The sequence below is a fragment of the Neopelma chrysocephalum genome, unplaced genomic scaffold (genome assembly GCF_003984885.1).
Source record: "Neopelma chrysocephalum unplaced genomic scaffold, ASM398488v2 Primary Assembly neopelma1_63, whole genome shotgun sequence".
Taxonomy (NCBI): Eukaryota; Metazoa; Chordata; class Aves; order Passeriformes; family Pipridae; genus Neopelma; species Neopelma chrysocephalum.
Window position 1 is genome coordinate 10,915,743 of NW_020897720.1, and position 20,728 is coordinate 10,936,470.

At 54.7% G+C, this 20,728-nt stretch overlaps 1 protein-coding gene across 1 annotated transcript; it reads right to left on the reverse strand.

The window, feature by feature from the left end:
- Window positions 1–888: 888 nt before the first annotated feature.
- CDX1 (caudal type homeobox 1) lies at window positions 889–12,869 on the reverse strand. Its single transcript, XM_027682849.1, has 3 exons — window positions 12,399–12,869; window positions 1,366–1,511; window positions 889–1,134 (listed from the first exon to the last, which is right to left on the reverse strand). The coding sequence occupies exons 1-3, from the start codon at window positions 12,823–12,825 to the stop codon at window positions 928–930; spliced, it is 780 nt and encodes a 259-aa protein (XP_027538650.1). The 5' UTR covers window positions 12,826–12,869; the 3' UTR covers window positions 889–927.
- Window positions 12,870–20,728: the final 7,859 nt, after the last annotated feature.

Below are 20,728 nucleotides of genomic sequence, written 5' to 3' on the forward strand. Positions count from 1 at the left end.
TTCCTGGTGTCAACCCTTCTGGACAGCATGGGGCTGGTTCTTGCACCCTACCCCAATGGCAAACCTTCTGTTCTCCTCCACTTCCCCACAGGAAGGTGGTCTCAGGGCTCGGCAGGATGGTCTGCCCCCAGTGTGCCCGTGCCAGGCTCCCTTGTCTCCTCTCCCTGTGCTCCAGGTGGAGGATGGCTGCAGTGCTGTCTTGCTATGGCACAGATGGGGGCACTGGGACTGCTGGACACGTCTCCATGTGGCTCTTTGTGTCTGCAGGGGCAGAGCTGGTGATGGGGAGTGGGCATTGCCAGGGTGGCTGAGGACATGGACAGGGCTGTTCAGGGACTCTTGCCAAGGATGTGCTCCACCTTGCCACCATCACTGCGGTTTGAAGGACTCCCCCATCATGTCCTACAGCCAAGTGTCTTGCCTGGTTCCTGCAGCCCAGCTTGCTCTGCCCTCCTCACCCCACTTCCCGGGAGACCAGTTCAGCAGAAACCCATTTTGCCTTGAGTCCAGCCAGGTCTTTTTTCTACTTCAGTCTGGTTCAAACTGCCCAAAAGCACCAAGCAGCTGGAAAGCCAGGAGGACCAAAGGAAGCATCCTTCCAGTTCCACCTGGAGCACCACAAGAGAGCCCTCCTCCACCACCACCCCCTCTCTTCTGCTGACATAAGAACCTTGCCTTGGGCTACAGAGACCAGAGCAGTGTGTATTTCCCATGGGAGAGCAGTACTACCTAACCCATTTTTTTTACACAGCCCACCAGTCCCATGGGAAGGTCCCAGTGCCACTTTGCCCCCTCACTGTCTGCCCCGTCAGTTCAGTCAGGGGCCATCGTGTCTTTGGGAAGGGGCTGTCACTCTTCTGGGCACACGGACCGGCTGGGCTCTGTGCATAGTGCTTATCTCTTGGTGTCTGTAGCTGGTGAAGGGGGTTAAGGCATGAATTCTTCCTTGATCGTCAGCGGAGATGAGGAGACGAGGTTGGGGGCACTGCTGTTGCAGAGGCCCCCGATGGGTCCGAGCGTGCTGACGGCCGGCGGGGTGGGCGTGGTGGTGCTGGTGGGTTGGCTTTGCTGCTGCAGCTTCTTCTTGTTCACCTTCCTCTCCTTCGCCCTCCGATTCTGAAACCAGATTTTCACCTGCAGAAAGGAAAAGATGGATATGCAGAGCTGAGGATGGATGCAACCAAAGATGACCACCCTCATAGTGCCCCTGGGACAGGGAGGGCATCCCCAGGTTTGGAAAGGAAGGGATCTCTGTGGAGCAAGGTGGGGCCTCTGCTAACTGCTTGGGCCACAGCCCTCCCCCACCCCATTCCCATCTCTATCTCCCCCTGGGACGTGGTTTTCCCGGGACACTGCAGCACTGACCTGCCGTTCAGTCAGCCCCAGGGCAGCGGCCAGCTCGGCCTTGCGGCGGATGGTGATGTAGCGGCTGTAGTGAAACTCCTTCTCCAGCTCCAGGCGCTGGTGGTCTGTGTACACCACCCTGTACTTGTCTTTTGTCCTTGTCTTGCCTGGCAGAGAGAGCAGACTGGGAGGTGAGTCGTGGGGAAAGGGAGCAGTGGAGGGGAGGGAACATCCCCAAGGGCACGGAGGAGATGCACAACCACCTGTGGAGAGCTCAGGAGAAATGTGGCAATGCCCTGGGGACCAGTGGGAAAGACAGTCGTGAGGCTCCTACTGGATTTAATGTCCATCCTGGTTAGCACCAAGGTGTTTCTCCCTGTTGAAAAGTACCTGGGCTTTGGTGGAATTGCTTGGTGGAAAGAGCAGGAGGGATTCAGAGGCACCCCAAGAAGACGGACTATAAATCCCATGTGTCCCTGAGAGGAGCAGGGCTGCAAGTCCTGTGGTGGACTGAGGACAAGCTGCCTGGGATTGCTGGACAAAGCCCATCTCTTTGCCAGGAAGCCCAAAACCAAGTTGTCATCACTTAAAGGCACATGGATCATGACAGGGGAAAGACAGAAAACCCTAGAATGACAGCATTTCTCTGCCACTGAGAGGGTTATTTTCCTTTTCCCTGTACTGATCTAAGACAGAGGGCAGTGCTTTCCATGCATTTTCAAAGATCCACTGGAGAAAGCCCACATGATGCCTAAGCAGTCCTGGGGACTGACTCCATGGGCCAGGGATTTTTGGCCAATGCCAACCTGAATCTCTCCTCGGTACCCCCAGATATGAACAAAAGTTGGGGCCATCAAGACCCACATTTCTGAGCACAGAGATGCACATCCCACAGGCCTGCAAACAGCACCTGCTGCTTTGTAGCACAAGAATATAGTCAAAAGACAGCCCTACTGTCTCCTCTGTTAGTTCCTTTGCTAATCCCACAACACACAGGATTTGTGGAACCCTGCCTGGGCTAGGGGCCGAGGGGTGCAGGTGGCACTCCAAGGAAGGACACCTATTCCTGGAAGTTTGCTGACAAGTTCCTGGTGCTTTCCTCTGCAGAAATGCCCATGGGCAGGGAATAAACACAGCTGTGAATATTTGCTTCTCCACCCAAAATTACAAAATCCTGTTCCAGGGAGTCAAGAGGGATGGTGCTTGGTCATTTGTTTGCCTGGCAGACACGTTTGCCCATCTTCTCCTGAATTTCTGCCGCTGAGAGCAGTGCTGCCACAGGGAGGAGTAGGAGCAAGTGCAGAACAGCTCCATGGATTTCCCTGGGGCTGCCCTGGGTGTACCAGCATGGACAAGATACTGCCTATCACTGCTGCAGATGTGCAGAGAGGGATTTCTAGTGACCCAAGAACCCGTATGACCTCACTTGCAGCCTGATTATGCCAGGAAGGGGGATCTTTGTGTGCCTGCCATCCTGTTCATCCATTCCCCCTAAAAAGTCTCTGGCACCTCAGCCAGTTTGGGCCAAATCAGATGGGCATTGGGCAGTCTCAGCAATACAATTAAATTCTGAGCCTCCAGTGGAAGCAGGAGTTTGGGTGGCGCAGAGCAAAACTGGGCTCTAGAGACACTAATAGGACATCAGAGAATCTCCACAGAGCAAACCCCCAACCCTCAGGCTGAAAATCTGTTTCTCAAGCAACTCAGTTTTACTTTTGACAGTGCCTCTCTCTTGCTTTCCCATCGCAAGGAGATGGGGACTTTCCTAAGCCACCTCTTACACTGAAACATAAATGTAAAAGAGTGTTGGAGGCAGAACAACCCACAGTCACTGTATGTTCCAGGTCAGAGAGGGGCACCCTCAGGGTCATTTCCCTTGCAGCATCCCATAGGATGTACAAAGACAGCTGTTTTTCTACTGCTGTAGAAAAGCAAGAGCCACAAACCCAGCTCATATAATTGACCACTGAGCAAACCAGGCGTGGAAGCACATGAGTGGGAGCAAGTGGGCTGGCACAGAAGGCATCTTGCCCTGCTGGGACTTGACAGTGGCACTCCAAGGCACACAAGCAGCAGTCACCCAATTCAAGTTAGCACCTGATTTCCATGAGTGTGCCACCCTTTGTCCTGCCATTGCTCCTGGAGGTGCTGGCTGGGGCTCAGCACAGCATGAACAGAGTGATGGATGAGGGTCCCAGCACAGTCCTCAAGAAGCACCAGAGTTCTCCAGTGATACTAGGAAGAGGGAGTGAACCCATCAAAGCTGCAACATGACCAGGAATAGAACCAGAGAGTCCAGGGCTGGACTCCAGCCACTAACTTGTATTTGAGGGATGTGATGAATTCAGTGACCGCTTCAGAGAGTGGGGAGCCCAGCTCATCCCAGGGCTGGTCAGAAGTGAACACCTAATCCCTCCTCACCACTGCCAGGTCAAACCTGCCTCTGGACACAGAGGGTGACTCTGCAGGTCAAAACAGGGTTAAAAAGGTAATTTGTTTGAGCAAGATGTGTGTGGAATGTCTGCAGAGACGTGGCTAAAACGCAGCGATTCAGTGTGCAAGGGGGTCTATGGCAGCTTTGCCGGGTGCTTGTCTCCTATTTGGCACATCAGCTGTGACAGCTCAAAGCAAAACTGCCCACAGGAGATTCTGCTGGGCTGGAGTGATGTTGGAGGCACCCAGCCCCTGTAGGACCCACACTCTCCCCTTGCTCTCCCACAGGACCCTTGTCCTTTCCGGGGGTTGCTGCCTCCTCTCGCCACCCCACAGGGAAGGAGTTCACCAGCATGAAAAGAATTTCTTCACCCCAACCCAGCAGGGACCTGTGCTGAATTTGCAAGCACAGCGATCCTGGGAAGTTACAGAATAAACCAGATGCGCTGGTGGAGATTTATGTGAGGTTTAGCAGCTCTGTGAGAAACTGGGCTCCCTTTGGTTGCTCCAGGCTCAGGGGCTCCTACAAGTTTTTTTCTTTCTCATACATTTATCTTTCTTTTTTCATTTGAAAGCAAACACTTTTCTAAAAAGATAATAACTTAAAAATGATCTTATTGGAAACATTGCTGTTTGAATATCCTAAAAATACCTGGAAAGTGAAGGAATTGACAGATACAGTAAAAAAAATAATTAAAGGATAAAGAATAAAGGCAGTTTGCGAATACCACATATGCCATGAATTTCAGCAGGAATTATTATTTCCTGCTGCAGCTGTAAATAGATCCATCACAGCTTGTTCTTTGTTATTCTCTCTTCATCGTTCATCCTGGATGGAGGGCTGTGCTTTGCCTCAGGGGTGGCAGAGCCATCGCTGGGCACCCGGCTCTCGCTGCCCAATGTCAGGTAGAAAAGACTCAAAGCAGAGGGCTCACGACCAAGCCAGAGATGGAAAGTTATTCACCTTGACTAATTGCTGGTTTCGGATGTTTGCTGAACTCTGGGATGTGCTGTGAGTGATTCACAAGGAAAAGAAAAGGATTCCAAAGAAATACTATTGACAATGAATAATTCAACTGCCTTGAATATGAATGCTGGGTTACACTTAACTCTCTCCTGGAGAGTTTTTATGGCTTTGTGAAAAGAAAGAGAAAATTCGGGATGAGCCAGCCTGGTTCCTTATGGGGAGCCCTCATGCCTACGGGGAGACCCTGATGCTGCAGAAGTGAGCAAGGCTAAGCAGAGTGATGGAGCTGCTCCCACGTTTACATCCAAGCCTGGCAAAGGTGTATCAGGCAGTCCCATGCCTGGGAAAGTTTGGAGCTGAGACTGCTGTCCCAGGAGAGGGTGTGACTGGGGTGCATGGGGTGCACAGGGGGTGCTGGTGATGTCTCCTAACACAGTTGCTGGCCACTTCCAGCCCTGCTGTGCATTTACAGCTCCTCCTGCTTGTCCCCAAAAGACCAGGCAAAGGAACTGCTCAGGCAGCCAAATGGAGCCATTCATGGGGCCAGTGGGAATGGTTTCGGCTTTGGGATCAAGGCAGGGCCAATGGCTGCGTGGGGAGAAGGGATCGTTACTACTGTTAATGTATAACCCTAATAGCACTCACCTGAGCCATGATTAGATAAGGGAATAGCTTTAATGTGCTGTGCAAACCCCAAGGGACGCGCTCCCGAGTGTGCACACACACACACACACACACTTGCACAGGGGGATGGAGTCCTGATCCCAGCCTGGATCTGCTCTCCACAGCAGCCCTGCCCCAGAACAGGGATGCTGGAGCTCCTGCCTTGGGCTGTATCAGGAGCTGGCAGGGTAAAGGAAAATCAAACTAGATCCCTGTGCCCACCATCCACGGTCACAGCTGCCAGGGAGGTGGTAGTTCACCCTCTCTCCGACCTTGGCCTGTCCAAAGGATGACTTTAATCAAGAAACTGTGCCCCAAAATCCCTGAGAGATCAGCAATATGGGACATTGTGAGACTGGTGCTGAGCAGCTCTAAAAATCAGTTGAAAAGGAGCTCATTCAAACCAGGGAGGAAAGAGACTGCACGGTGGCAGGGGCACCCTGGAGGTGGAAAACAGTGAAGGAGCAAAAGCTGGCATGTGCTATACAGAACTTGTCTTTTCCCCAGTCCTGCCTGGTCCCACCTTCCTGGTGATGCTCTGGCCACACACTGGCTCCCTCTGTACAGCCTTGTCTGCCCGTCTGTCTGTACTGGGTGCATGGTCCCACAGTATCTGAGGGCATTACAAAATTTTAATGCTGAAAAACATCAGCTGTGTGTAAGTCCCATTACCAGTGAGCACCTAGGAAAGAACTGGTCTGCACTGGGGTTAAAATGCACAAAGACAGGGCTCGAGGCTGTCCCCTCCATGTGGGTTCTTCCTCTCCATGAAAAAGCAGCTTCGTTCTGAATAAGCAGTCCTTCCATCCCAAAGGAATCAGTGCTCTATCAGGATTTGGTGTTTCTCCCCAGGGAAAGGATCAAGGAAGATTTCCCCTACCCCCAGCAGAGCTTAGGCAATGCTACAGATGGAGAAACTGAGGCACAGAAGCAGTTCCAAAGCAGAGTGAAGTCCCAGGATCAGAGCCACAGCTCTGCTCACTGGTGGGACTCCCTGGATGTCTTAACCCCCAGTCCTTCTGCAGGTCCATGGGGGGAAATGGAGGTAACCCTAACCCACACCTAACTCACACCTAACCCACACCTTCACAAAGACAGGGACAGCCAGCAGAGTGATGCCCCGTGACAGAGACTCCCAGCCCAGAAGAGGGCTGGGATCGGCTCCTGAAGCTCAGGAGACTCCAGGCTGGCTGGAGCCATCCTCATCTGGCAGCCAGCTGTGCTCCAGCTGCCTCTGTGTGGAGGGGTCGATGCTCCCTCTGCCGAGCAGCGGTGATGGGAGCCTCACTGCACAGTGGTGATGCTGAGGCTCAGGACAGACAGCCCAGCTCATTTCACCATCCCTAAACTGACCAGAACTGGGAACCCCAAAGTCTGCACTGACAGTGGCAGGGGCTGAGCCTCTGATGCCCTCCCTGGGCACCCCCTGCCCCACACTTGTTTGCTCCCCTCCTTTCCCCTCCAGCTCCAGCAGCCACTCCAAAACACCCACACTCCTCTGTGGCCTGGGAAGGGGGGATAAACCCGAGCCCCCCACCCTCCCTGAGTGCTGGGAACCAGCAGCTCAAGCTTTTCACAAGCCTTCCCCTTCCCGTGCATACTTCAATATCCTCAGCTATTTTTCCTCTGCCGCAGGAAGCAGAGGAGTGATGGATGGGACGACCAACACGGGGCGAAGGAGCGGAGCCATGTGGTTTGCTTCATCTCGGCCAAGGAGAAACGACCCCCTCCGGAGGGCAGTCCTTCCCGAGATCCCTGCCTGAGATCGTTCCTCTGCCAGAATGCATCGGATTTTGACAACCGCTGGGTGTCAAAAACTGGGTGAGAGGAACCACACATCCCCCCCCCCACACACACATTTAATGTCTCTGTACTGCAGAGGGAGGAGATGCTGGATGAATCCTCACCCACTGGACCCTGCCAAAGCTCCCCAGTCTCTACTCTGGGTTGGGAAAATGGCCATTACAGACATCAGGGTTGAGGCAAGACTCATCTGTGCCACAGAGTGCTGCAGGCCCCTCCAAGGACCCCAGCAACCCTCCTATCCCCAGGGTAGTTCCTTCCAGGCTGTCTGCTAACATTGACACAACCTGGTTCCAAAGACTTCAGAGCAAACAGCAATGCTCCTGTGGGCACCCACTAGCAATAAAACCTGTTTCGGCTTGGTGCAGCGTGCACTGGAAATGTTTCACTTGCCAAACTGCCCCACTTGACCCAATGGCTTTCTAGCCTCCTGCTCACAGAGGATCAAGCTCTCTGCTCCCAAAAAACCTTTGCTCTAAGTGCAAAGCTGTGGCTGGGGGTTGCACGCCCGGGGGTTGTGGGACTGGCAGAGCTGTGAGGCAGAGCCCAGGCTTGGTGCACAGCACAGCTGCTAAGGGCAGCCAGGCTGACAGGAAAGGACAGACACACCTGGTCAAAGAGCTGGATTTGGAGAGCACAGACCGGCGCACCGGAGCGCAGGCTGGCCCTGGCTGGGCTCTGCACTGCTGGCACTGTGACTGGGCCAGAACTGCACCCACACCCACACACATGGGAAAAGGCACCTCTCTTGCAAGCCTCATGTTCCTCCCAGGAGGTGCAAACACCAAGGGGATGAAGAGCAGGTTCCTGGTGTTTGCAGCGAGCTGGCAGTTCCCTATCACAGCCTCACGTTCTTGGGCATGGACAGCGCAACCGGAGATGCTTCAACCCCAGAGGCAGCAGCCTGAAGCTGGGTTTGGGTCAAGTCTTTACCGTCCCTGCTGTGATTCAGTCCTTTATTTTGGCAACTGGCAGATTCCTTCAGTTGTTCCCATGTTTTATGGGTGCCAAGCTGAATGCTGCCAGCCTGGCTCCTGTGATGGGTCAAAGACCACACCAGGGCGGGAGGGCGAGGAGCGCCGGGGCCACAGCCAGCGCCTGCGGGATGGGAACAGCCTGATGCAGAGCACTGCCTTCACACCAGCCCTGATCCAGCTCATCCTGACCTACCACCTGGATGGATCTGGTGCATCTGCAGCAGGAGGAGGACAGCAAGGCAGTGGGGGTCCCATCTGGGCACCAGGATTCCTCTCCCCCTTTGCAGCCCCACAGGGTTTGGCCCATCCTTACCGTGGGGCAGCACAGGGGGAAGGATCCAGCCCCTTATCCAAGTGATCACAAAGCTAACAGCACTGGAGTGGGTGTCCTTGAAGGGTCCCCTATGGGAAACATCTGTCATTGGCCAGAGGTTTAAAGTGTCCCTCTGCTAATCCTGGGGTATTAGCCAGCCAAGCCCATCACGTAGGTACCGCCAGTGCTCCAGGGAAGCCCTTTTTGTTCAAGGAAAGTCAATTCTAGGGAAGTTTAAGAGGCCTGTACCTTGGCCAGCAGGCTAAGTAGACAACAAACCCCAGATGGGGCCAGGAGCAGGTTGTGGGTTAATAATTCAAGGGGAGAAGACTGATGGGGCCCAACACACGGACACTGAGAGTCCTGGGAGAGCAAAGGGTCTCACAGGGAGTGACCATGTCCTAAAGAGGGGTTCCCCATACAGGGTCTGACCAGGGAAATCCACTGTCCTCCAGCCACCACCATCATCCCAAAACATACTAAGCACAGCATGAACCCCAGCAGTCCAGGGGAAATGTTTCTGTCTCATTATTGGGAATTTTACACATGGGCCCCACTAGGAAAATAAACAGAGCTGGAAAACTGACTTAGAAAGAGTGAAAACTGAGATGGAAAACTGCACACCCAGCAAATCACCACTCACCCATTTTCAGAGCACCACTCTTTGCTCTCCATCACCCCAAAACCTGCCCAGGCACCACGGGCATTGGTGCCACGTGAAGCCCTGAGCACATTTGCCTGCCCAAGGGATGCCCCAATTGCACTTTCACTTGCAATATTTAGCACTGCTGCCTTGGTTGGATTAGTGACCTAAAAGCCAGACCCAAGGCAGTATCTAAGGATTTGCATGACTAATGAGCAGTGGGTGAATTTCAAAGTTCAGCCAACCCCCTTTCCAGCCACCTTCCTGAGCTTTTTATAAACCCAGGGTGCAATTCACAGGGAAGTTTGCAAATAATTGTGAATAAGGAGGAAGCATGAGGCTCTGACACGCTGCTCATGAAGATTTTATGAGCAGAAAAAGAGGTGACATTGGAGAGAGAAATAAGGCCTGGGGACATCTTCCAGCTCAGTTCCCTTTAACTCCCCATTCCCAGCAACCGGCGCTGCAATTCCTTGTGCTGCTGAGTTATCTCGGCTCAGCCGGGTGAAGCACGCATGTATGTAGCAACAGGTACATAAAATCATCCCCCTGCAAAGCCTGACTCTGCAGTGAGTCACTGGGAGATTTCACATTGATTTTCCTCGGGCTCTGGATCACGTTTGCAGAAGTCCCCAACACACTCATATTCCCTGTGTAACATTTGCTCTTCCCACCACACAGCTCTTCCCCAAAAGCTTTCAAACTAGGGCCAAGGGCTGTTTATACAAAGCAAGACAGAGAGGGAACTTTAATTTACAACTCTCTGAAGTATTATGATTTATAGCACTCACAATGAAAGTGTTGATATTTACAGTGAAGAAGTCTGTGTATTCATTTCCTATTCCCACTGTGGTGAGATGGGTAGTTTATCAATCCAGATTGATTAAAGTCCAGCTTATTGATTCCAATAAAATGATTCATCTAAGAGCTTCACCTTTATCTATGTCAAACCTATCTCTGCCCTGCACTCTTTCAAGCTTAATGGAGACTTTTATTTAAAGGGTAGCACTGGAAAACACCAGCTGCATCCCACCATCTCCCAGCACATGATCCCACTATGGCCAAATCCTGCAGTCACTTGGCACCAGCAGCACTGGGCTTGGACCCAGCAGACGTGCAAGGACAGGTCCTTAATCTGTGAGTGCCTTAGAAAGGGACCTTGTCATCCATCCTAAGGAAACCCCCACAAGAAAGGGCCTTTCACCCCAGTATCCAGCCCCGCATCGCTGTGGTGGGGCTGGGGCAGCTCCTCTGTGTGTGAGAGGAACAAGGCCGACTTATTTGTTCCTTTGTATTTGATCTAAGAGATACAAACTAAGCAACTAATGATATTTTTCCAGAATTCAATCAACTCAATTGTCGTCTGACTCAATCAGAGGCACTTTCAAGCCCCTGTTTTATCTCGGCCCCACTGCTGGGTGTAAACCCATGCCCTTGATCCAGAGGAGAGGTGTGCTGATGGCTTTCTCCTCTCATTAATTTTCCCTCCCACCTCTTTCCTCAAAAGAAACCGAGATGTTCAAACCTACAAAACCTGCAGAAGTGGCAGGGTCCCAGCTGCAGGGGAGGGCTGCAGATCACATCCCCCTTCCACCCCAGGCAGAGGGAAGCCCTCAGCTCTGGCACGCCTGTGGGTCTCCATCACTGGGTGTGGGGAGAGGTATTTTTCCTAAATAGTTATATTCAGTGCTTAAAATGGGACAGGAAATACCAGCCTCCCTCTCCCCTCCTCTTTCCAGACCGGGGCTGTTTTTTTCCATTTATCGGGATGTTCTGCCTGCTCCGCTGCAGTCACTGGTCCCCATTCCTGCCACATGGATCCTAGGAGCACAAGTAGCTATTTTCCATGCTGGAAGACCCCAGGCACCTCTGCACAAGGCCCTTACATGGGCCTTGGCCAGTGGGAATAGCATGGAGCCAAAACCAAGCCAAAAACTGGAGACACTTTGCAAACAGGGAGCCCTAGCCCTGATTCCAAGCATATGGGGCAGCAGTAACTGAAAACACAGCCACTCCTGCAGTGAGTTTGGCCCCAGCAGAGCTCTGAGGAGCTCATGGCCCAGGAGAGGAAGAGGGGTGGCAGGTCCAGGCAAGCCCTGTGGGCAGAGGGTCCCGCTGTGGCAGGACAGGACCAGGCTGGGAAGATGAAAGGGTGAGGGTAGGTCAGGACAAAGGGCCCCGCACCTCACCTCACTGCCAAAGGAGCCAGCCACCATCTCCATGACAAAGAGAAGCCTTTGTCAATTTGGGCTGGCCCCAAGGGGGATCTGCCCACTGCCTTTGAAGTGGGCAGCAGGGTGGGCAGGGCGCTGGGGTCGCCCAGACGCTTTCCCCAGGTCAGGAGTTCAGCGGGGACAGGACCCCAGGAACATGGGGACAGGACCCTGGGGACAGCACGACCGCTTGGTGCCCACGCCAGAGGTGACTACAGGAACCAGGGCACCCTCTTCTGCAGTGCCAAGCACCCACCCATGGTGTGCTGCACCTGTGGCACCTACATCCACCCTCCACGTGGCACTGTCCCCAGCACTTTGCACACACACACTGCCTGTCACACACACACTGAGCACAGCACCATCCTCTGCACACAACACCCTGCACGCACACACTGAGCCCATAACACCCCCCATACACACCCGGTGACACTGACTGTACACATGTACTGCTCAGGGTACCTTGCACACACACAGAGGCTGTAGCACCTCACTAAATCCACCTTCTGTACACACACACACACACAGCCTGTATTTATGTACAGTACCTTCCCTTCACACATACACACACACAAATACACGCAGCGTGTGCACACCCACCATGCACAGGTTTTCATACAGCCAACTCACACTCTCACACAGACACAGCCCCACACACTCACCCTTGCATGAGACCCCCCATCCAACACCCCTTCGGGGTCCTGGGGGTCTCTGACTCTGCCCATCCCTACCCTGTGGCCACAAGTGAGGACAGGGGTGCCAGGATGGGGAAAAGGACTTTCCAACCATATAACCCCAGCTGCCACCAATGCGGAAGGACAGCACCCTCCCTGCCCATCCTCAGCTCCTGCCACTTCGGTGGTGGGGTCCTCTGCTCTTTGGGGACTGGGTACCACACCAAGGGCAGGCCAAGCTTGCTGTCCCTCCGGCAGTCCCCGTGCAGGGAGAGCCACGGAGCAGGATCTGGCCCCACAGGACTTCTAGCCTAGAGATCCTGTGCACTGAGGACGGCGCAAGTGTGCAGGGTTGGGGATTTCCTTACCGTTGTTGCTGGTGCTGGGAATGCTGCGCCTCATCCACTCATACGGGGTGCGTCTCTGGGCATTAGGGGAGAGCTGGGGGACAGAGCTGCTAATGGGTGGAGGCAGGAGTCCAGAGCCTGGGGGCTGGATGGGGTTAAAATCTGGGGGGCTGAATCCAAACTGCCCTGGGCTGGCAGTGGAAGGCGTCGCCGTGGTCCCGTAGGAATGCCAGTCCTCCTTGGCTGGGGTATAGGGAGACCCCCAGGCGGCCGCCGGCTGCCCGTGGTGCAGGTCGTTGTTAATCCCCGGCACATGGTGGTAGCTGGCGAAGTCCGAGTACTGGGGCGGCCCCGGCACGTAATTCTGGGGGTTGAGGTTGAGGCTGGGATGCCGGACCGGGCTGGGATACATGTTGGTGTCCTTATCCACAAGATAACCCACATACATCTTCCCCGGCCGACCCCGTGCACATGCTGTGCCGCTGAGCCCCGACTGCGGCCGGTTGGGTTTGGCGGGGAGGCGGCCGCCCCTCCTTCCCCGCCACTCACCTGGGCGCCTTGGGGAGCCTGTCCTGGGGCCAGGCACCTCCCTGCCCACAGGCTTTTATTGGGCCCAACCTCTCGCAGCATTTGCATTGAAAGGCAGGTTTGCATTTCAAAGTGCAGGAACCCCAGCGGGTGAGGGGGACTGAGTTCAAACCTCCCACCCCGGCTGCAAGGAGGACGAGGTGGTGGGTAACCCTGGGGAGCACTGAGGACCCCACGTTCCCTCTGTTGTCACCACCCCACAACTATGCCCATGCCACCAGATGTGGTCCCTTCATAGAAGCCAGCTTTGGGGACACTAGGGCAACACAGGTGTCACCCACAAGGATGCCCGAAGGAGCCCACCACCATCCGTACCCCAGGAGCAGGATGCCTTGGGCTGAGACCCAGCATTAAAACCCGGCTGTGGGCAGGGGACAGGCTGGGCTGTGCCTGCCACCTGCCCTGTCTCCACGCTGGGGAACACTAAACTCTTGCTCTGAATGGGGCTTTCCTGTGCCCAGTGGCAGCGTTTGGCCTATTTGGAAAAGGGGGGCTGGTGGGAAGTGAAGGTTCTGGATCCCCATTTGTTCCCTCCATCCGGGGGCAAACTCACCCCTCGAACCCTGACAGCAAAGCTCACCCCAGTATCAGAGAGCAGGACAGATGGACAGACAGAGTCTGTGTGCAGGGGGAATGCTCTCACCATGGACACAACGAGAAGTCCCTGGGCTCTGACACATCTCCAGGGGGCTCACAAACCTGTGGCAAGAGGAGTTTCTCACCTGTTTTCAGCCTTAAGAAAGCTAAAACATCCCCATATGTTTGGTGATAGGGAAAACCAAGCAGAAAGGGGACTCTCGTGGAGCCGTGTCTGCCTGCAAGGTGGGAGGTGGACACCAGCCATAAACACCCCAGTAAAGATTGCCCACTCATCGACTGTCAGGCCAGACACACCTCCACTCCAGAGGGGACAAGGGACCGAGGACCAGCATTGTGCCATGCTGCCAGAAACTGCAGAAACTGGCATCCAGGAGCCTCCTCCCCACCATTTTCCCCCTCCCCACCGGTGTCACCAGACACCACCACAACCACAGTCATCATTTGCAGGCTGGTTTTTCTCTCCTCAGTCACAAACACAGCCCACAGAGGGTCCAGAAGGGTGTTTTATCACTCCTCCCCAAGGCCACCTCTGTCTTTTTCTCGGCACCAGCCCCTTTGCCTGCTAGAAACATGAGCAGGACAAGGACTGATCCACTCTCACCCTCCTGCGGCTGAAACAGCTGGGAATTTGACAATAGGAAATAGGGGGGGAAAAAAAGAGAGAGAGTGAGAAACGCAGAGGGAAAAAGAGATTAAGGACGAAGTTGAGAGGAGGGAATAAAACCTCCAGCACAAGGTTGTGGACATTCAGCAGCTCTGCATCAGTACTGGGCACCTCATCCCATCGCTCCAGCCTCAATTCCAGCTGAAACTGTGTGAAAATAACACACAGATACTGCTGTGCCACATCCAGTCCCTGCAAGGAGGTGGGAGCCAGGATGAGATGGAAGGGAGATGGGTAAGAGGCAAGGAATCTGGTTTGCAAGAAAGGAGAAGAGTAAAACCCCAGCAATGGTAAATCACCCCCAGAGCTGACACTGCTGGGGCTCTGCGTCCTGAGACCTCTCATGGCCAGAGGCACCATGAGAGGTGAACACTTAGCAGCACCCTCTCTGTGCCCCCGGGGTCCCCAGCCCCTTGCTCAGCTTTGTGCTGGCTCCCTCCCTTGTGACAAAGGTGACTGTCATCACAGTCCCACCCCGTGATGATCTCAGCTCACTACGCAGCTCAGATTGCTTGATGTGCCATATAGCTCCATCTATCCTGGATTTTTCCCAAGGTCTCAGCTTTGTGTAAACAAGAGAGCCAAGGCCACCTTACTCCTCCTCTTCCTCTCGCCAGCAAAGAGGCACTGGCTCAGGAAGTACGAAAAAAGAGAAGAAAAGAAGAAAATCCCCCCTGAGTGGATGGTGGGAGGTACTGAGGGATGCAGGTGGCTGCTGGGTGTCACCCCAGGGGTGGCTGCAATTCAGGGACTGGGGTTATTCCTGCCACTGGCTGTTTCCTACAGGCAGTGATGGGCAGCCCAGTCCCCCTTTCCCTTTTCCCATCCTGTGGGGCCAAGGCCAAGGGCTCAGGCAGCTGCTGGAGACTGGGAGGTGGGGTTCAGGGGTCTGGGCCAGCACCCCACACCTGCATCCTCCCCAGGTGACAGCAGGTGACAGGTTCAGTGGGGCGCAGGATCACCACGTGCCTGCCAACAGCCGAGCCACGAGCTCCCTCGGTGGGGGTAAAGTGGGCCAGGGAAGACAATGAGGCCATAAAGATCCACTGATGATAATTTCCCTCTTCTCCTTTTCTTTGACTCCTTTATTACTGGTGAGGATTATGGCTGGCAAAGTTTATGCCAAGGAAGAGCCATGTGAGAAGCCCTCCATGGGCTCCCCTCCATGGGCTCCCCGAGGAGCATCTCTGCTGCTCAACTGGAGCTGAAGGATGCTGATGGGGATCCTCAGAGCCCCAGGATACTGCCTGCACTGGGGGCCCATGGCTGAGCAGGTCAAGGACTGCCAGGGCCCCTGGGAGTCCCCAGCTGGATGACAGGAGGTGGCAGTACCCCCTCCATCCACCCTAGAGACCCCCAGCAGTAAACCCAGCCTGGGGGCCTCCTGCTAGTCGTCCAGATCTGGTGTTCCTGATAGTAACTAGGCAGACACAGTGGAGAGGGAGAGCAGTCAGGGTTCCCCGATGCTCCCTGGGGCTCGGTGCTCCTATCCGTGATCGAGTGATGCCATCTCCTGGAAGCATTAGGGCTGGGAGGTCCCCAGGGCCAGGCTACAAGCAGCTATCACAGATGGAGCAGGGAGACCATTCCTTCACCTCCTCCTCCCATGGAGGAGGCACTCAATCTGGGAAATCAAGTCCTGTCTTGTCACCCAACTTGTTCTGAACCTCACCATGTTTTCAGCAGGAGAGGGAGATGCCTGCAGAGTCAAGTAGGTGCCTCCTCTCACTACCCTTTCCCCTTCCCAACCTCCTGCCCCACCACCTCCCCTCTCCCTCCAGCTCCTATTGCCCCCACAGTCAAATCTGTGGCTTCAGACCAGCACATCCCAGAGCTGCATGGCCCCACACACACCCCAGCCCAGCCATCACCTTTCTGTCATTCCCCAGCTTCTCCTGCTGCCCTCCCAGAGCAGGAGGAAAGGGAGAGCAGAACATGTCTCCAATGCATCATTCCTGTCACACATCTTTGGAGCAGCATCCCGGAGGGCAAGGGAGGGATGGGGCAATCACAGATGCCCCACTGAATTACCCGAGAACAACTCCTCTTCCCTGGCAATGGAGACATCAGTGCAACCTGCTTGCAAAGGACAAGCCCCCAACCCATCTCCATCAGCCCCATGCAAACTCCTGTGAGCCCTTTGGCTCTTCCCAGGTGCCTGAACCACATCTGTGCTGGCACTTGTGGCCCCGTGCCAAGTAAAGTCTGCAGAGCTTGTCCCTGGAGGGACGGGTGCTGGGATAGCCTGAATGGGTGTGCTGCCAGCACTGCCATAGAACTCCCCTCTCCCCATCCAGGGCTGTGTTCCTCTTGGGGATCTGGAGCAGCTTTCCTGGCAAATGCAAATGCCACAAATTTTGGGACTATCCTCAAGAAGGCATTGGACACATGCTGCCATCCCTCATTGCTTTCTAGCACATGTGGGGTCCCTGCTCGCACTGTGTTGGGATGGGATTCCCCCTGCACTGGTGGGGAGTGTCCTGGCTGTGCTTCACTCCTTCACCGTGTTTCAGGCACTGTGTAAGCAGAGGGTTAACGATTCCCAATTCCCACATTAAGTGGCTGCAGATGTGTGGGAAAGTCTGGGGCGGCCGGACGGCATCGCTATTAGTATTCACCCAGGAGCCTGTCTCTGCCTCCCGGGGGCTCTGCCGAGCACATTTAATACCAAGGTTCGTTGTGGGGGTTAGGAAAAGTGCGTGGGACAGGGGCGGAAAGGCCCCGAGGTGGGGAAAGGCAGCGGGTTAGAATCCTCTGCCACTGCCTCCTCCTCTGCTCAAACCCAGGGGATGTAGGGAAGGGGCCAGCATCTGTAGGGACACAGCACCACATGGTGTATGGCTCAGTGCTACCTTCTGACACTGTGGTCACCCTGCGGGGTCCATGGCTGGTATTCCCGGTGCTGCAGGACACTCCCCAGCCCAGGATGCTCCCCCGTGCATTGTGCTCAGACATGTGGTCACTTTGGAAGAAGTCCAGCACTTTTTGCCTCCCCTTCCTCCTGGGCAGTGCTGTCACCCACCCTGGCAAAGCAGGACCACGCACAGGGTAGCTGTTCCTCCGGAGGCCAGGGCAGAGCTCTGGAGAGGCTGGATGAAGCCTTGGTGCAGCTCCCCCAGGGCTTGAGGGCTGGATTCAGCCAGGAGCAAGCGCTGGCAGCTGCCACACCAGATGGGCTGCCCAGATGTGCTGCTGTGCTCCCTGGCACCCACTGCTCCTCTCTTGTGGTCTGCAGCTTGACACCACATCAGAGCGATGCTGAAATTCCTGGGCTGTCTTGGAGTTGATAGGAACTTGGAGAAACCAAAGCCGGGGCAAATCTGGCTCTCGTTAAGCCTTCGGAGAAGTGGGAAAGGCCGACATCTGCTGCTTCTTTCCTACCTGCCTGTCACCTGCTGGCACATGGGACCTGTTGCTGACTCCAGCATGGCTGTTTCCACCATTGTGTTGGGTCATCCTGACTCTGGTCTCTCTCCTTGTCAGGTGTGGAAAAGGGGCTTTTTGCTGGGGTCCCAGCTCTGCCTGGGATGGGGCAGGAGGTCGGAGTGCTGCTTTGATCCATATGATGCCAAAGCAGACCAAATAACCTGGAGTGTCCCTGTCTCAGTGGCTGATTTCCCCACCAGAGATGTGGCACTACATGACCCCAAGCCCCCGTTAGCACTTTATGATGATTATTGAGGCTGGAAATCCCAGCTGAGAGTGGTCTGGCATCTCACACTGCAGCTGTCCTGGCCCCAGGGGGACCACTGAGTTCTGCAGCACCACTGACGGGGGGTGCAGGCGCCAGAAATAGAGGCGAGCAATGAAGGGGTGATGAGGCCCAAGTAGCAGAGCTGCTGCCCTCCACCCACACACTTGCACAAGCAAGTCCCTCTGGCTTCCGTGCTTCCTCCAAACTGGCCTTTCCCAGGAGCTGCCATAACCCCAACGTGCTGTTCCTAAACAAAGTGTGCAGTCCCAGATGCTCCCTGGGGATGCACAACGCGGGCTGGGGATGTAAAACTGTGTGCTTGCCGAGATGCTGTGGGCTCATCATCCCAAAACAATGAATCCTGGCCTTTGCAGACGTCCCCTGAGAAAGGGTTTTGTTTGCCCCAGTTCTTCCTGCTCCCAGCCTGGAGGGGGTTAGCTCAGTTGGGTTAGAGCATGGTGCTAATAACACCAAGGTCGTGTGTTTGATCCTCATACGGGCCATTCACTTAAGAGCTGGACTCGATGATCCTTGTGGGTCCGTCCCTTCCAACTCAGAATATTCGGTGATTCAGTGGTGCCATCTGTTTGCAGAGGGCAGAGGGGGAAATATGTCCCACCTCAGACAGATGCTTTGCCCTCTAAAGCAGTCCGTGCCAGCTTTTCCACCCCCTGCTCACCCCAGGCAGCCTGTCCCTGGAGCGAGGGGCCCAGCAGGACTGCACAGCAGGTTTCTCCCTCTCCCACTCTGTTGGGAGCAGTGATGTTGTCCTTGGAGGGGGGACACTGCCAGGAAATAGCTCTGCTGAGCAATTCCAAGCAGCCCGTATGTCCTCACAGAAGGACCAGTCAGACACGTCTTTATCCCTTGAGAAAAGTGTTGGGAAGAGCCGTGTGTGCAGCACGTCCTCTCTGTCCCCTGCCCCCCATATGAGCTGCTCTCACGCTCACTGGCTCCATTTCTGCACAACAGATTGTCTTGGCTCAGGGGCAGCTGGACCCTCTGACACATGGCCACCACCTTGACTGGAGTGGAGGAATCCATCTGCCCAGGGCTGCATCCCCCCCTGCCCTGCCCGTGGCAGTACCTGCCCGGGTTCCAGATGCTGCCAGGCATGGAGCCAGCACACCAGCCCCATGCTGAGGGCTGCTCATCATGTATGGATAACCAGGGTGCTGCAGCCTGGCTCTCCTCACCCTCCACAGCTGCACAGAATAAAGACCTTCCCCTTTGGTTTTCCATCGGTGCAAAGGAAACACGGAGATAATGGGCGACAAGCAGCAAATCTCGGGCTGGTCCAGCCGGGGAATCATGAGCTGTGGCCATTGTGCAGGCATTCGTTCGAGAGGCAGGAGGGGATGAGTCTGCCTTGCAAACAAGGCAAGAACGTGGATTTCAGCGGTGTTGTCTTTATGGGGAGGGCTTTTTAATTCTTAGAAAGGAAAACCAAGGAAAGATGGACAGGTATCTTTTTAAGGGAGTCTCGTTTTTCAGGATAGCCAGTGCACTTCTGCAGTTTTCCATGTTCGGATCAGGGAGAATCACAGAATTGTTAAGGTTAGAAAAGACCTTTAAGATCATTGAGCTCAATCCACCACTGCCATCTTCACCACTAAACTCTGTCCCCATGTGCCACATCTAGACATTTTTGAACACTTTCAGGGAGGGTGATTCCACCACTTCCCTGGGCAGCCTATTTCAATGCCTGACCACTCTTAAGCGTCACCAAGAAGAAAACAGTGGCAAGAACTGATGGCTCAAAAGGCAGTTCAGATCCAAAGATGATTTGCCCCTTGTTACAGTGCTGACACAAATTGAAAAAAAAAAAATCCTCTTTTGGACAAAAGATGTTTTGCCTATTGAGGGAGTCTCAGAAACTTGATTTGAACTCATCAAGGTGTGGGAAGGATTTAAAGCTGCTTCATCACCCCTCAAGGACAGGAGGCATGCGGGACATCTGAGATGATGGCATGGCCAAGGTGAAAACTCCCGCCACCTCTCCCAGCTCTGTGCCTCTTGTCAGCCCCAACAGCCCAGAATCCCCGAATAAACCCACCCTCTGCCACAGCATCCCAGCTGTACAAGACCTTTCATCCACTTTTCCAAAGAGAAGAAGAGTTGTGAGGGTGCATTGGTGGTCCCTGAGGGGCCGTGGTTGGCCGGGGGTCAGCGGGGCGGGAGGTGCAGTGCCGGCACGGCACAGCACTGGGAGGGATCCAGGGGGAATACGCGGAGTCGGTTCAGTACAGGCCTTCTTTAATAAAAACATGAGTCAGCTGCTGGCGTGGGCAGCGGATTTTCTAAACATCCCCTCATATCCTGAGAAAGGGGGGAAAAAAAGAAAACGGGGGGGGGGGGGGGGGATTTGAGGGAAAAATAAGAAAGAAAAGAAAAGAAAAAGAAAACAAGGAAAAAGGCCAGAATTGAAAGCAGACACGGGGAAAGAGCAACTCCTTCCCTCCAGTTTAAGGAGGCGATAGTCGAGCTGGTCCGGGCTCCTTTTGTTTCCCGTTAGCCGAGCCCTCACCGCTCGCCCCCATCGCAGCCCGCAGCAGAACTCCCCTCTCCTTGCAGTCACTTTGGCTTCTCCTCCCTTTAAAAGCTTTTTTTTTTCACCCATCACACTCGTCCGCCGGGCGTTAATCTCGAGTTCTGCTCTGCAAAGGGTCCCCGCAGAGGGTGGAGGGAGGAAGTCGGAGGAGCTCCGCTCCTCATTGGTGAGGCAGCCTCCCCCCTTCTCCTCCTCCCGAGGTCTCTTTTATTTATACACGCACACACACGCGTGCACATCCCTCGGCCCAGGGT

Coding starts and splice junctions, on each gene's coding strand:
- CDX1 (XM_027682849.1), bottom strand. CDS start 12,825: ATGTATGTGGGTTATCTTGTGGATAAGGACACCAACATGTATCCCAGC. Junction 1,512..12,398: donor TCCCAGCACCAGCAACAACG/GTAAGGAAATCC, acceptor TCTCTCTGCCAG/GCAAGACAAGGACAAAAGAC. Junction 1,135..1,365: donor TGGGGCTGACTGAACGGCAG/GTCAGTGCTGCA, acceptor TCCTTTCTGCAG/GTGAAAATCTGGTTTCAGAA.